General features: G+C 42.0%; 1 protein-coding gene across 1 annotated transcript; it reads left to right on the top strand.

The window, feature by feature from the left end:
* Positions 1 to 360: 360 nt before the first annotated feature.
* Positions 361 to 17,004, top strand: LOC135005572 (zinc finger protein 850-like). The gene is made up of 4 exons (XM_063951950.1): positions 361 to 1,900; positions 13,679 to 16,259; positions 16,385 to 16,559; positions 16,724 to 17,004. Exons 1-2 carry the CDS (start codon positions 381 to 383, stop codon positions 14,931 to 14,933), a joined length of 2,775 nt encoding a protein of 924 aa, XP_063808020.1. The 5' UTR covers positions 361 to 380; the 3' UTR covers positions 14,934 to 16,259; positions 16,385 to 16,559; positions 16,724 to 17,004.
* The last annotated feature ends 417 nt before the right edge of the window (positions 17,005 to 17,421 follow it).

Here is a 17,421-nt window from a genome sequence, read left to right as displayed (position 1 = left end):
TAAATGCCTGCTTACCCCTCTATTGCTGGACACATGCACACACACACACCCTTGCTTACCCCTCAAACAACACACACAAACCCCTCCATTGGTGGACACATGCATGCACACACACCCCCTTACCCCTACAATAACACACACACCCCTCCATTGCTGGACACATGCATGCACCCCCCCCTCTTACCCCTCCAATAACACACACACCCCTCCATTGCTACACGCTTGCAGCTTACCCCGAGCCCTTCATCATTGTCAGCGGGTGGGTGGCAGGTCCGGACCGGGGCCCTCCGTGTCTGCGCACACTGTCTGGCGCTCAGTCACAGCGGCGGCCGGGAGGCAGACGGCAGGTCCGTGGCAGAGGCCTTCCTTCACAGCGCACAATGGCGCTCACAGCGGCCGGCCGGCGGGAGTCAAGCGAGCGGGTCGTGCAGGTGCCAGGAGAGAAACCACATCTGTGCTCTGTGTGTGACAGAAGCTTTACAAGTAAATCATATCTTCTCATACATCAGAGGAGTCACACAGGAGAGAAACCACATCTGTGCTCTGAGTGTGACAAAAGCTTTACACATAAATCAAAACTTATCATACATCAGAGGAGTCACACAGGAGAGAAACCATTTGAATGTTCTGAATGTAGCAAGTGTTTTTCCCAGAAGTCATATCTTCTCATACATCAGAGGAGTCATACAGGAGAGAAACCACATCTGTGCTCTGAGTGTGACAGAAGCTTTACACATAAATCAAAACTTATCATACATCAGAGGAGTCACACAGGAGAGAAACCATTTGAATGTTCTGAATGCAGCAAGTGTTTTTCCAAGAAGTCACTTCTTCTTATACATCAGAGGAGTCACACAGAAGAGAAACCATTTATTTGTTCTGAATGCAGCAAGTGTTTCTCCCAGAAGTCACATCTTGTTATACATCAGAGGAGTCACACAGGAGAGAAACCACATCTGTGCTCGGAGTGTGACAGACGCTTTACATGTAAATCACATCTTAGCAGACATCAGAAGAGTCACACAGGAGAGAAACCACATATGTGCTCGGAGTGTGACAGAAGCTTTACATATAAATCGCAGCTTATCAGACATCAGAGGAGTCACACAGGAGAGAAACCATTTGAATGTTCTGAATGCAGCAAGTGTTTTTCCCAGAAGTCAGAGCTTGTTATACATCAGAGAGTTCACACAGGAGAAAAACCATTTGAATGTTCTGAATGCAGCAAGTGTTTTTCCCAGAAGTCAGAGCTTGTTATACATCACAGGAGTCACACAGGAGAAAACACAATTATATGTTCTGAATGCAGCAAATGTTTTGCCAGGAAGTCATATCTTGTTATACATCAGAGGATTCACACAGGAGAGAAACCATTTAAATGTTCTGAATGTAGCAAGTGTTTTTCCCATAAGTCATTTCTTATTCGACATCAGAGGAGTCACACAGGAGAGAAATCATTTATATGTTCTGAGTGCAGCAAATGTTTTTCCCATAAGTCATATCTTGTTATACATCAGAGGAGTCACACAGGAGAGAAACCATTTATATGTTCTGAATGTAGCAAGTGTTTTTCCCGGAATTCACATCTTGTTATACATCAGAGGAGTCACACAGGAGAGAAACCATTTACATGTTCTGAATGTAAGAAGTGTTTTCCCCAGAAGTCAAAGCTTGTTATACATCAGAGGAGTCACACAGGAGAGAAACCATTTGAATGTTCTGAATGTAGGAAGTGTTTTTCCCAGAAGTCACATCTTGTTATACATCAGAGGAGTCACACAGGAGAGAAACCATTTACATGTTCTGAATGCAGCAAATGTTTTTCCAGGAAATCACTTCTTATTATACATCAGAGGAGTCACACAGGAGAGAAACCATTTACATGTTCTGAATGTAGCAAGTGTTTTACTAGTAAGAAAACACTCAGTAATCACATGCGGAGTCACTCTGAGGGCCTGAATGCAGCTTGTGTATCATAACTAATGTAACTTATCACAACTGTATGAATTCAATGGAACCAATATTTATTTTCTGAATGTGACAAGTGTTTTATATAAATTTGTCTTGATAAAGACAGGAGAGGTCTGACAAGTGGACCTGGAGGTACTTTTCCCCTTGGGAAGGTCTCTGTGTGTTGGGAACTAGAGCTGCAGTATAACAATAGCCAATGACCGTGGGACTGCCATTACTGAGCTCTGTAATATACAGCTGTTCTGCTCATGCAGGTGCTGGGACTAGTAGAGAATTCCAGCAGCTCCTCTCAGTACTGGGATTCCTTCTCTGACCAGCAGGGCTATGAGTGCTGGGTATTTCTACAGGAACAATGTATGCTGCTCTGTTTCACCGTATGGGTTATTGTACGGGGTGTTATTTTTAACCACTTTTAGATGCCATTTTGTCCATGTTTAACTCCATTTTGTATGTGTATGACCTCATTGCTTTATATACTGTACATACTTTTTATTAGTATTAGTGCTTTGCAGACATATAGGCACCAGTTAGAAATAAAGTCTCACGTTAAGTTACAAGTTTTCTTTCACCTTTGACATAGTGTGAAAGACATGGTGAGTGGGAAGTGTATACAGCTTTTAGGGTGGTTGATAATAAATAAATGTTCCTGTTATCAGTATCTCAGATGGAAACTGTCTAGTAAGATGTTTGGGGTATTGTGTACATAAGTAGGGGAAAGGGTACAGTTGTCTAGAATAACATAAATTATGTTATCCTGAATGACTACTGCACCCAGCGTCACAGACCCTGAATGTAATATCTGGTAAGACAATGTTAGCGTATCCTTGCAGGGTTATAAAGCCTAGAGACTTACACATAGCAAGTAGTTCTGATGGAAGCTAGGTCTGGCTGCAGCGGACCTAGACTTCTACAAACCCCCTCCAGCTTTTAACTTGCAACAAAGTTATTAGGCGGGACCCAAGAGAATGACTGAACTACATTAAACTACTTAGTTAATCGATGACCATCATCTGGGACAGATCTTATAATAGCTGGGATAAGAGCAGAGTGTATCTGATTTCATTATTTTTGGCTCTTCACAAGATATCTCCCATGATAAGAGATGTGAATAAAGAAAAGAGAGTGGAACAGGCACGGCGATGGATTGAGAGTGGTGAAACATTTCATGATGTGATTTTCACAGATGAATCGTCTGTTGCCCTTGAGCGGTTCTCCAGAATGTCATTCCGGAAACGTAACCATATCATTAAAACCATGCCCAAAGCATCCATTGAAAGTCCATGTATAGGGAGGCATATCACGATTAGAAGCTGGTCCCCTGTTATTTTTCGAAGGTACAGTACTATACTTTATTCTGTGCCTGTGTTCTGTAAAAATACATGCTGTACTGTAGAGTATATGTAACTGCACAATAAAATAAGTTGCTTATTAATGAACAACATTTTTTTTATTTCTGTAGGGATCATGGATAAGAAATGTTTCCAAGAAACAATAGTAGAGGGATGTATGGTGCCATTTGTGAATAAATATTACCCAACTAACCATAGGATATTCCAAGACAATGATCCTAAACACTCCGCCTCAGCCAAATTTATGGAAGAGAAAGGTATGAATTGGGAACGCACACCACCAGAGTGAGTATTCTTTCAACAGTGTACAAGTAAAATTTTGGATAGCACTCTAGTACTGTAAATTTATTTTTTTATTTAATACACAGTACAATATTGTATGTTTAATTTTCTCTATTTACTGTAATGTCATTAATTTTTTCTATACGCTTTTTATTTTTTTTATATAGATCACCAGACATGAACCCAATCGAATTAGTGTGGGCTCAATTGAAGAGGTACATTAGGAGTGTTGCGAAGCCAACAACAAAACAGCAGCTGTTGGATGGGATAAAGAAATTTTGTCTAGAAGTACTCACACCTGAACATTGTAATAATTATATAAATCACCTGTATAAACTATTACCTGTTATAGTCGAAAGAAATGGTCAAGCCACAAATATGTAGTTCTGTACTGTATTTTCTGTTTAAAATTTTAAATTGGTGCATTATTAAAAATGTTTATAAAATTGCCTTTGTCTGATTATTGCATAAGCTAATGTAGAATATTATACAGTAGTAATGTTATTGATGTGTATGAACAGTTATTTTCAGTTTTATAAGTCCTGAATAAGAGTACTGTACATTTTGATCAGTGCAGTACATGGAATCAGATGTTGTAATAAATACTTTTTTGTACATTAATATTGATGCTTTTCCAATAAATATTCCATTATACAGTATGGTATGGTACAGTACATGGGGGTAACTATAGTATGATGTGACGTTATAGGGGAGAAATACTGTATACACTAAATGTACAGTAAAATGTTTTTTACTTATTACAAACACACAAATCCCAGATGGAAATCTGCTTTACACAGCAGACAGCTTATGGTGACAGAATTTACCTATTGTATCCCCACCCATAGTCGTGGTATATTTTAGATTGCCTAATGAGACACTTCTGCAGCATTGCCATGGATTAATGTAAAACCTGTGTGGAAACAGTATCTCTATTGAATGCAAAGTACAGTAACAGTACAGTATACAGTATTACCAGAGCCGTACCTGACCAACATGATGCCCTAGGCTACATTTTGGCTGATGCCCCCTTGCACAGATGCTAGTTCTGCCTCTAACCCTGCACCCCTTTCCCAGCACCATTACCCATTTTGGCACTCCTACCCCTATATTTTAAATAGGAAAAATGTGCACATTTAGTGCCAGCCCAAAACAGTGCATGTTCTTGCTGGGAAGGGGCATGGTAACACAATAATTCCCCCAGTTGAAATGACACAACACAGTACTGCAACTTTATTCACATTATATCATGCAATAGTGTCTCTTATTCTCGTTACATCATATGATAGTACCACATTACTCCTAACAGTATTGCCCCTTATTCACATTACACCCCACCACATTGATCTTTATTTACATTAGACCACAGGTTCTCAAACTCGGTCCTCAGGACCCCACACAGTGCATGTTTTGCAGGTCTCCTCACAGAATCACAAGTGAAATAATTAGCTCCACCTACTGTATGGACCTTTTAAAATGTGTCAGTGAGTAATTAATACACCTGTGCACTTGCTGGTTTACCTGAAAAACATGCACTGTGTGGGGTCCTGAGGACCGAGTTTGAGAACCACTGCATTAGACCATGCAGTAGTGCCCTTTCTTTATGTTACGCCAGAAAATATTGTAGTACACCTTATACACATAGTAATGCATTTCATATTTAAATTTTCATATTTCATTTCATAGAGCCGCAGTCACACACAGAATATAGGCATGTAGCATCTCATTTTATTCAGCAGAAACTGATTATTCCCCGTTTGGCTAGTTTGCCAGCTCTGTATATTACAATAGAAAAAAGTAATAGTGTCAGTGAAAAAAAACACCTCATGACAGATACTGTACAGAAGCTCATGTCTAAATGTACAGTAAGCAGTGATACCTTGCCATTGGCTTTATAGTAAGCCTTAATGGCAAGGGGACTTGGCCGCAGACTTACTGTACTGTACCACATCCCTAACTTTAATAGACCACACTGTTGCTTAAACTCCTTGTTTTGTGTCTGTATACTGTACATTATACAGCATTTATTATTTGATCATTCTACGGGACCTCATTGCCTCTGTGTACTGTTATTTTAGCTAGGGGATTGTGATGCTCCTTCAGCATTGCCCCGTAGCCTGCAAAACTTATGCTATCTCTCACTCCATATCGGAGCACTGCCTGTCACGTGGTGGGGTTCAGGGGCAGTGGCCATTTTGCCAGTGTGCTATGCGATCAAGTCCGGTGTACCGTAATGTGCATAGACCTCGCTTATCCCTATTGCCCCTGTTAGCTAGGGGATTCTGATGCTACTTCAGCACTTCCCCGTTGCCTGCAAAATCTATGCCGTCACTCGCTCCATAGCTGAGGGTCTCCATGGGGCAAGGAGTCACAGGCAGTAGCCATTTCAATTGAGTCTGCCCTGCTACAAAATTGCATGTGTACCGTATGGTGCATAGAACCTTAACAGTACATCCGCTCCTGCAGCTTTGCCCTGGTTTATGTGAATAAAAATAATAATAAAGTGTCTGGAAAAAACTAACATTCATTCGTACTTTAGGAATCGAACACGGGACTCTGAGTATAGGAAGTGGAACACTTCACCACTTTGCCGCAGACAGATGAATAAATCCATTGGTTTTGATTGCCATAATGGCTACGGAATTAGGATGCTAACATACTGTACAATATTCCTAATATCATTAGGCAATAATTAACTTCTAACACGTCCATTTGCGTCAGTGTACACTACTGGTTTTATGTTGCTTTGTCTGTGGGACTTGGACGCTTACATATTCCTAAAGTACTGTAAATGGACCATATATGCTGTACTATTTGCGTCTGTACTGTATATACTATATTAAATAATGCAGAATGAGACGCTGTACATACTGTATGCAGCGTAACGAGACGCACTAGTAAAGTAGTCCTTACTATATATTTCAGTATTTTTATTTTATGGGAGACCACACGCATTCGCAGTGGTGATTGTAAAAAGCGACATCTGGTGGATGATCGCAGGTATTACATGTAAAGGTAACGCCCAACGCCCTGTCTGCCTCCGTGCGATAAGATACGCCTCTCTGTGACTAGGCGTGCCTCCCTACGCCCCAGTACGCTGCGTATGCTCGATCGAGACAAACGCCTCAGCCAGTCAAGATAAAGGTGGCTACATCTGTATGTGGGTGGTCAGTTTACTTTAAATGTGACACAGGTTTTAAGTCTACTTCCTAGGGCCTCATTCACACTTCTATGCAATGCTGATGTTCCTGCAACTGAGCGATTATCAGTAGACTGCACACGTCCCAAGCTACTCTTGCAATGCCAATCGCAACCAGGAACAAAAATATAGTGCTATGAATTGTTTGTTTGAGGGAGGGGAGGGGAGGGGAGGGGGGGGGGGCAAAATCAATATCTTGCCTAGGGCCCCATGAGGTCTAAATCCAGCTCTGATGAGTGGTGGATAATATGAAGAAGCAAAGAGTGTTTAAGTATGTTCTATAGAACTCAATAGGACACTCCAAGCAACAAAAAGATTGTGTTTAATGAGGGATGTTGGAGGAACCTATTTTAATCTTGGGGGATCTATCCATACTGGAACTATATTACAGTATCCTCCAATAATGAGTCTTCCCTTTGTCAGCTTAGTCAGGTAGGTAAAGAAGGAAGCCAGAAAGGTAATTGGGCCCACATTAGGGGTATAAACTGAGGCAGTAGTATGACCTAGAAGAATGTGATAGAATTATTTGAAATTACCTTGAGGGTCTGTTATGAGTCACCAGCATGACTCATCACTTCAACGGGTTATGGCTGTTGCTAAGCAGCTGGGATGCTGCGTAACTCTGCTGCATGGGCCACTGGTCCGAACCGGTTTATTTAAGAAGCTTTGGGTTATAAAACCGCCACTTCTGATCATGTTTATGACTATGCCCAAAATTTAAAAGGGCAATGCTTTTATTACCCATCTCTAGCTAGTAAAAGCATTGCCTTTTTAAATATTGGGTATAAACACAAACAGTAGTGCTGGTTTTTACAACCCAATGTTTCCTAAATTAACCACCAAGTGTAGTGGAGGATCATATTGAGAAGAGCGCTGAGAGACCAGGGGCAAGGTGAGCAGCACATGGATACTAAAAATGACCAAATTGCAGTAGAATTGGAGGACAACTGGAATATTGCCAATGTGAGAGCGGAGTAAGGGTGAAAAAAAAACATAACAGTAAAATCATGGCAAGTGAGAGGTATTGCCGAGGGGTTGATGCCTCGATGAATGACCAAAGCCACAAAGATCCCTAAGGAGAAAACCTAGGGCGAGGTCATGGAAATGACCGGACACACCAGGTAATGTGTAAAAACCATAGTAACAAGTAGGGATGATGAGTAAGTGGAGAGAGAGGAAAAGCAAAAAGAAAATGAGGTAAGGAGGGAGCAGGAACAGCTGCTATGAGAGGGGGAAGGGAAGCAAATTTACCAGAGAAGGGCATAGGGCCTAGAATGAATACTATAATAATACAGAAGGGATCATCTGATCCCATCACCAAGAGCATATAATTATTCAAAAATCTCTCCTGAAGAGGACCACACCAGTTACATATACACATCCCAGTGCCGGGAATCCAATGGATAATGGACTGGGAGAGGAGGATTTTGAAAATGTAAAGTCAAATGTGGAAATCCCATAGATAGTGACCCTGATACTTTGTTGTATGCTATGCCAATGCGGCAGGGAAAACGCGCAATTTGTGATTACGCTCAGTGAGTATTCAATCGCAAGTGAAATGACAGGAAGTGGCCGTTTCGTGGGAGGTAATGGGGAGTGGTGGCAAAAACACCCACATCTCCTGCGTGTCAGTCAGTCTGTATTAAAAGATCTACAGTAATTAAACTGACAGCCAATAGGTATAAGGTCAACATGGTCAAAAGGTCAACAGGTTAAAGGTAGACAGTATATAAGGTCGACAGGTACAAAAGGTGGACACAGAAATGCTTGACACGTTTTATTTTCTTTGTTTAACCATATGTGACCACCATTAGTAGAAACGCTTCACTCGCCATGCTTCGGACTTACTACAGGTAATCCTTTGTGACATGGATTGTACATTAAGCGAAAGTTGAAAAAAGACTGAATCCCCCCCAAATTTTTAACTATTGTCATGTCGACCCTTTGAACCCATCAAACAGAGGCCTGTTGACCTATCATCCTAATACCGTCTCAGTTGTAGCATCCATTCTGAGTGACCACAGACCCATTGCTTTCTGAGTAGGGGGAGAATTGGGCAGATGACAGCTCTGGGAAGGGAATGGTGTGATAAGAAACATACATAATATGGGACTGTCAGTCTCTACTGATTCCCTGAATTAATATCTGATCAAATAACTCACAATACATGACCGTTGTCAGCTCCTGGCTACCTATACCTGTTACAGACAGCACTCTGCTCACCTGTGACTGGGAATTTTACTGTAAGGGGAACCTCAAGATTCCACCACTCAATTTTGCACTCCCCTACCTCAGGCTCCTGCTTCAGTCATAAATCTTCTGCCCTGCTTTGTAGGTCAAATCTCCCATATTGTTTAGCTTATGTCAGGGGTGACAGTGACACTAAGGAGTTTGTTTGCAAAAACAGTGATTTGCTGTAGCTGCGGAGTAGTCACTGCTGACAACTCTCATTATCCTCCCTTGTGGGAACCCCTGACAGGAGAGAGAGACAGCAGCACATGATCACACACAGCAGGGTCCTCTTATCTGTACTGGTGTGCACTCATCCATAGTGTGCTGCTGCTGTTAGGATAAGAATCGTTCGTAATCTTTCTGTAGTTAAACACATTTCTTTAATTGGACTATCTGGTGTCAGTAATGAGTCTGTTAATGCTGTAATGGTATGGAAAACAACACATACAATAAATATAGGTAGTGTCTACAAGATAGGAAAAAACGGATAATTCGAGACAATTGTCTCAAATTTCACAAACCGGCGCTGATTAGTTATGTTTCATTAAAACCAGCGTCTCTTTAAAGCTGCTGAGTAAAACAGCTTGCTAAGCTGCACAACAAAAGCAATTAGAACAAAGAAAAATAACTCTGCGCTTAGAAACACTTTATGGATTTATATACGTGTGGTCTGTCATGTAGAATAAATAACTCAGTGAGACTTTGTATATTGATACATATTAACAATCTTTGATAAAAAGTTACATTTATCACAACATACAAGTATTAGTAATTTAGTAGCTATTATACATAAAAGATGTAGTAAATGAGTGATTAAAAGCTTGTAAATCAGCACTAAAAGTTACACTTTGTATAAAGGTATAATTGAATATTTATAGACACATCATAACAAGGTGTAAAACGTTACTCTCCTATTTGGTATTGATATATAGGTGCACTGGCGTCCCAGTGTATTACTAAAATGAATGTCCTGCAACAGATTCACACTAATTACAGTCTCATGAAGACAGCATTTGCTTGAATATAATTACCCCCGTGTTGGTTCCTGACGGTTCCGTTTAGCAATATTACACGTGGTATACTTGCTGCTTAATAGCCCTGTACAGAACAGCCCCGCTGGGGGATGAATGTGTCCCCACTCTCCCGTCGATGCTGCCCGCTGTTACACTGTACGGCTTGTTAATTGTGTAATGATATGCGGTCCTCGCGGCGGAGGTCAGCCCAGACTCACCCGGCATACAGCAACAAGTCCCAGTGGTGGTTAATGCTGATGCTGTTTGGTGGGATCTTGTGCATTCACCCGTGATGTTACTCGGTGATCCGGACCTTTGTAGCAGAGGACGCAGGGTTCAGCCGAGAATAGCCGGGTCTAATTACAGCGGTGTGCGGGAGTTGTTCGAAGTGGTGGTGAATACCAGTTGGAGAGTAACTTCAAAAAGTGGGCGTCAACGCGTTTCATCTCCTAGCAACCGGAGACTTCCTCAAGATCAAAAATGGTGCGCCCCCCCTTCCCCCCTCCCCTCCACAAAAACAAAAAGGAAAGTATGTGCCCACACCACCGGTGTCACTGTATATAAAGATATGAGGGTGTGTATGTACAGATGTAGGTGCAGTGGTCGAAGAGGAATTTTTAAAGAGGGAATGAAATAGTGAAGGTTGCAATTATGCGCGTGCCTAAGGCGCGCTCCGGAAAAGGGGGCGTGGCCACTCAAAAGGGGCATGGCCTTCAATGTAGTAGGTCTCCTTATACTATCTAGTACTGGTGCCCCTTTCACATTACAGCACATAGTATGAGCCAAAATTCACATTATGGGGTATATTCAAATGAAATCAGATCCATTCCAACATGCATTTGTCGGAATGAATCTGGCAACCCCTATTCAAATCTCATCTCAATTCGACTTTTTCAAGTGGAATTGAGATGAGTGACCCAGGAGGAGGAGATGAGGGGGGTGGGGGTGGGGGGAGCCACGGGGGACAGCCAGAGGATGTCAGTGCTACAGTAGTGCTGCAGAAGGATGTCACACAGCCGCCCGACCTCACGGCAGTGTCCACCCGGCTCCAGCAAGCTTGCTGGAGCTGGGTGGATGCTGCTGTGAGCGGCACGGCTGTGTGACATCCTGCTGTAGCGCTGATCTCCTCTGGCTGTCCGTGGCAGTCCCCCGTCTCCCTGCGGCTCTCCCCCCTTTCCTCCTCTGGGTCCACATCTCAGTCCAACATCTTTTGATGTCGGACTGAGATAGTTGAAAAGGGGGCTGTAAGCACGTGGATCGGCAGGTATTCTGCCGATCCACGTGCTGGTTGTCAAGTCAAATTCACAGAATTGGCAAACATATTGAATAGGTCGAATCACGATTCGACCTTAAAAAGTCAAAAACTACTGTCTTTTCTACAGACGGCAGTTTTCGACTTCAATTGAATATACCCCTAAAGCACACGGTATGAGACAAATTCACATTATAGCACACGGTATGAGCCGAAATTCACATTATAGAGTGAGGGGATCCTACCCCCCTCAATTAACTAATCCTGTGGGGCCCTTAATTAACTAATCCTGTGGGGCACTGTGGTGAGGGGAGCCTACCCCCTTAATTTACTATTTGCAGAGTTTAGCAGCGGAAGGGTTGCAGCGGTTTCTCACCCCAAGCTGCGGCGCTTCTGCCACCTCCGACACTCAACGTCTTCGGCGCCACCCGGGATGCAGAGCACCGCACCGGGGATGCACCCTTTTCAGTGTGGTCTGCTGCGCTATGTAGGGGGATCTTCTCTCCTGATGCAGGATCCTGAAGTGCGCCGTACTCCCCGTTGTTCTGCACCATCTTCTTTAAGCCAGCCAGGGTCTTCTGTGGGTCCTTGCTCCGGTAAGCGGGTGTCCTCCGCGATGCCGGTGATCCCGTTGCTGGTCAGTCTCCTCCTTTGCTGCAGGGTCCCGCTCCACTGAAGGTTGGATGTCCTTCCCCGGTCCTGCGGCTGGCTGGACTCGTCCTCTTCCGCGGTGTCTTCTCCACTCAGCGCGGACGGCTCTGGTTGCTCTGGTGACAGGCATAGGCAGCTCCTCCCTGGCGTTGGTCCTCTCCTGGTCCTGCGGCTTGCTCCCTTGCATCTCTTCAGCTTGTGCGCATGTCTCAGCTCCTCCGGTCTTCGTGAATCCTCCAGGGCTCTTTCCTACATGCTGCTGCTGTCTGCCAATTAAAAAATATACATACTTCCGGGTCTGTGGAGAAGTGCCGCTACTTCGACCTACATACAATTATTTATATATATACATACACACACATGTATATATATAAAATTCCATGAAAAGAGCCGCAGCACACTTCCAAATCAATATGTAGGTGCCAGGTCAGATAAATAATACAGTACTGTCCAAAAACTAAAGAATCCCACAGGAACCAAGTTCAGGATAGACCAGCACACTGTTCAAATCATGAGAAAAACTTTCTGTAATTTAATAAAGTGCAAAATATGCAAACATGCAGCACAAGTAATTAAGCAGCAAAGTGTCATATGCAATGATATACTCAACATCCCATTTTGGTATGTTGAGTATATCATTGCATATGACACTTTGCTGCTTAATTACTTGTGCTGCATGTTTTCTTGCTGGTCTATCCTGAACTTGGTTCCTGTGGGATTCTTTAGTTTATGGACAGTACTGTGTGTGTATATATATATATATATATATATATATATATATATATACATACATACACACACAACACACGCATACTACTGCTTAGCCCTCCAAGTGTACACACACTTCTGCTTACCCCTCTAAGCCAGACACACACACACACACCATGGATATGCGGTGACACGCACACTCCTGCTTACCCCTCCAGGCAGTACACACACACAAACAGGCGCACCATGGATATGCGGTGACACGCACACCCCTGCTTACCCCTCCAGCAACATACATAAATGCCTGCTTACCCCTCTATTGCTGGACACATGCACACACACACACCCTTGCTTACCCCTCAAACAACACACACAAACCCCTCCATTGGTGGACACATGCATGCACACACACCCCCTTACCCCTACAATAACACACACACCCCTCCATTGCTGGACACATGCATGCACCCCCCCCTCTTACCCCTCCAATAACACACACACCCCTCCATTGCTACACGCTTGCAGCTTACCCCGAGCCCTTCATCATTGTCAGCGGGTGGGTGGCAGGTCCGGACCGGGGCCCTCCGTGTCTGCGCACACTGTCTGGCGCTCAGTCACAGCGGCGGCCGGGAGGCAGACGGCAGGTCCGTGGCAGAGGCCTTCCTTCACAGCGCACAATGGCGCTCACAGCGGCCGGCCGGCGGGAGTCAAGCGAGCGGGTCGTGCAGGTGCCAGGAGAGAAACCACATCTGTGCTCTGTGTGTGACAGAAGCTTTACAAGTAAATCATATCTTCTCATACATCAGAGGAGTCACACAGGAGAGAAACCACATCTGTGCTCTGAGTGTGACAAAAGCTTTACACATAAATCAAAACTTATCATACATCAGAGGAGTCACACAGGAGAGAAACCATTTGAATGTTCTGAATGTAGCAAGTGTTTTTCCCAGAAGTCATATCTTCTCATACATCAGAGGAGTCATACAGGAGAGAAACCACATCTGTGCTCTGAGTGTGACAGAAGCTTTACACATAAATCAAAACTTATCATACATCAGAGGAGTCACACAGGAGAGAAACCATTTGAATGTTCTGAATGCAGCAAGTGTTTTTCCAAGAAGTCACTTCTTCTTATACATCAGAGGAGTCACACAGAAGAGAAACCATTTATTTGTTCTGAATGCAGCAAGTGTTTCTCCCAGAAGTCACATCTTGTTATACATCAGAGGAGTCACACAGGAGAGAAACCACATCTGTGCTCGGAGTGTGACAGACGCTTTACATGTAAATCACATCTTAGCAGACATCAGAAGAGTCACACAGGAGAGAAACCACATATGTGCTCGGAGTGTGACAGAAGCTTTACATATAAATCGCAGCTTATCAGACATCAGAGGAGTCACACAGGAGAGAAACCATTTGAATGTTCTGAATGCAGCAAGTGTTTTTCCCAGAAGTCAGAGCTTGTTATACATCAGAGAGTTCACACAGGAGAAAAACCATTTGAATGTTCTGAATGCAGCAAGTGTTTTTCCCAGAAGTCAGAGCTTGTTATACATCACAGGAGTCACACAGGAGAAAACACAATTATATGTTCTGAATGCAGCAAATGTTTTGCCAGGAAGTCATATCTTGTTATACATCAGAGGATTCACACAGGAGAGAAACCATTTAAATGTTCTGAATGTAGCAAGTGTTTTTCCCATAAGTCATTTCTTATTCGACATCAGAGGAGTCACACAGGAGAGAAATCATTTATATGTTCTGAGTGCAGCAAATGTTTTTCCCATAAGTCATATCTTGTTATACATCAGAGGAGTCACACAGGAGAGAAACCATTTATATGTTCTGAATGTAGCAAGTGTTTTTCCCGGAATTCACATCTTGTTATACATCAGAGGAGTCACACAGGAGAGAAACCATTTACATGTTCTGAATGTAAGAAGTGTTTTCCCCAGAAGTCAAAGCTTGTTATACATCAGAGGAGTCACACAGGAGAGAAACCATTTGAATGTTCTGAATGTAGGAAGTGTTTTTCCCAGAAGTCACATCTTGTTATACATCAGAGGAGTCACACAGGAGAGAAACCATTTACATGTTCTGAATGCAGCAAATGTTTTTCCAGGAAATCACTTCTTATTATACATCAGAGGAGTCACACAGGAGAGAAACCATTTACATGTTCTGAATGTAGCAAGTGTTTTACTAGTAAGAAAACACTCAGTAATCACATGCGGAGTCACTCTGAGGGCCTGAATGCAGCTTGTGTATCATAACTAATGTAACTTATCACAACTGTATGAATTCAATGGAACCAATATTTATTTTCTGAATGTGACAAGTGTTTTATATAAATTTGTCTTGATAAAGACAGGAGAGGTCTGACAAGTGGACCTGGAGGTACTTTTCCCCTTGGGAAGGTCTCTGTGTGTTGGGAACTAGAGCTGCAGTATAACAATAGCCAATGACCGTGGGACTGCCATTACTGAGCTCTGTAATATACAGCTGTTCTGCTCATGCAGGTGCTGGGACTAGTAGAGAATTCCAGCAGCTCCTCTCAGTACTGGGATTCCTTCTCTGACCAGCAGGGCTATGAGTGCTGGGTATTTCTACAGGAACAATGTATGCTGCTCTGTTTCACCGTATGGGTTATTGTACGGGGTGTTATTTTTAACCACTTTTAGATGCCATTTTGTCCATGTTTAACTCCATTTTGTATGTGTATGACCTCATTGCTTTATATACTGTACATACTTTTTATTAGTATTAGTGCTTTGCAGACATATAGGCACCAGTTAGAAATAAAGTCTCACGTTAAGTTACAAGTTTTCTTTCACCTTTGACATAGTGTGAAAGACATGGTGAGTGGGAAGTGTATACAGCTTTTAGGGTGGTTGATAATAAATAAATGTTCCTGTTATCAGTATCTCAGATGGAAACTGTCTAGTAAGATGTTTGGGGTATTGTGTACATAAGTAGGGGAAAGGGTACAGTTGTCTAGAATAACATAAATTATGTTATCCTGAATGACTACTGCACCCAGCGTCACAGACCCTGAATGTAATATCTGGTAAGACAATGTTAGCGTATCCTTGCAGGGTTATAAAGCCTAGAGACTTACACATAGCAAGTAGTTCTGATGGAAGCTAGGTCTGGCTGCAGCGGACCTAGACTTCTACAAACCCCCTCCAGCTTTTAACTTGCAACAAAGTTATTAGGCGGGACCCAAGAGAATGACTGAACTACATTAAACTACTTAGTTAATCGATGACCATCATCTGGGACAGATCTTATAATAGCTGGGATAAGAGCAGAGTGTATCTGATTTCATTATTTTTGGCTCTTCACAAGATATCTCCCATGATAAGAGATGTGAATAAAGAAAAGAGAGTGGAACAGGCACGGCGATGGATTGAGAGTGGTGAAACATTTCATGATGTGATTTTCACAGATGAATCGTCTGTTGCCCTTGAGCGGTTCTCCAGAATGTCATTCCGGAAACGTAACCATATCATTAAAACCATGCCCAAAGCATCCATTGAAAGTCCATGTATAGGGAGGCATATCACGATTAGAAGCTGGTCCCCTGTTATTTTTCGAAGGTACAGTACTATACTTTATTCTGTGCCTGTGTTCTGTAAAAATACATGCTGTACTGTAGAGTATATGTAACTGCACAATAAAATAAGTTGCTTATTAATGAACAACATTTTTTTTATTTCTGTAGGGATCATGGATAAGAAATGTTTCCAAGAAACAATAGTAGAGGGATGTATGGTGCCATTTGTGAATAAATATTACCCAACTAACCATAGGATATTCCAAGACAATGATCCTAAACACTCCGCCTCAGCCAAATTTATGGAAGAGAAAGGTATGAATTGGGAACGCACACCACCAGAGTGAGTATTCTTTCAACAGTGTACAAGTAAAATTTTGGATAGCACTCTAGTACTGTAAATTTATTTTTTTATTTAATACACAGTACAATATTGTATGTTTAATTTTCTCTATTTACTGTAATGTCATTAATTTTTTCTATACGCTTTTTATTTTTTTTATATAGATCACCAGACATGAACCCAATCGAATTAGTGTGGGCTCAATTGAAGAGGTACATTAGGAGTGTTGCGAAGCCAACAACAAAACAGCAGCTGTTGGATGGGATAAAGAAATTTTGTCTAGAAGTACTCACACCTGAACATTGTAATAATTATATAAATCACCTGTATAAACTATTACCTGTTATAGTCGAAAGAAATGGTCAAGCCACAAATATGTAGTTCTGTACTGTATTTTCTGTTTAAAATTTTAAATTGGTGCATTATTAAAAATGTTTATAAAATTGCCTTTGTCTGATTATTGCATAAGCTAATGTAGAATATTATACAGTAGTAATGTTATTGATGTGTATGAACAGTTATTTTCAGTTTTATAAGTCCTGAATAAGAGTACTGTACATTTTGATCAGTGCAGTACATGGAATCAGATGTTGTAATAAATACTTTTTTGTACATTAATATTGATGCTTTTCCAATAAATATTCCATTATACAGTATGGTATGGTACAGTACATGGGGGTAACTATAGTATGATGTGACGTTATAGGGGAGAAATACTGTATACACTAAATGTACAGTAAAATGTTTTTTACTTATTACAAACACACAAATCCCAGATGGAAATCTGCTTTACACAGCAGACAGCTTATGGTGACAGAATTTACCTATTGTATCCCCACCCATAGTCGTGGTATATTTTAGA

This window comes from Pseudophryne corroboree, unplaced genomic scaffold, assembly GCF_028390025.1.
Source record: "Pseudophryne corroboree isolate aPseCor3 unplaced genomic scaffold, aPseCor3.hap2 scaffold_2068, whole genome shotgun sequence".
NCBI lineage: Eukaryota > Metazoa > Chordata > Amphibia > Anura > Myobatrachidae > Pseudophryne > Pseudophryne corroboree.
The sequence above is the reverse complement of the archived record's forward strand: the minus strand, read 5'-3'. Positions and strand labels throughout refer to the sequence as shown.

Bases quoted from the DNA above. Each gene is read 5' to 3' on its own strand.
- LOC135005572 (XM_063951950.1), top strand. From the start codon at position 381: ATGGCGCTCACAGCGGCCGGCCGGCGGGAGTCAAGCGAGCGGGTCGTG. The intron at 1,901-13,678 runs GTGTTTTACTAG...TGAGTGTGACAG, and splicing joins ACATGTTCTGAATGTAGCAA to AAGCTTTACACATAAATCAA.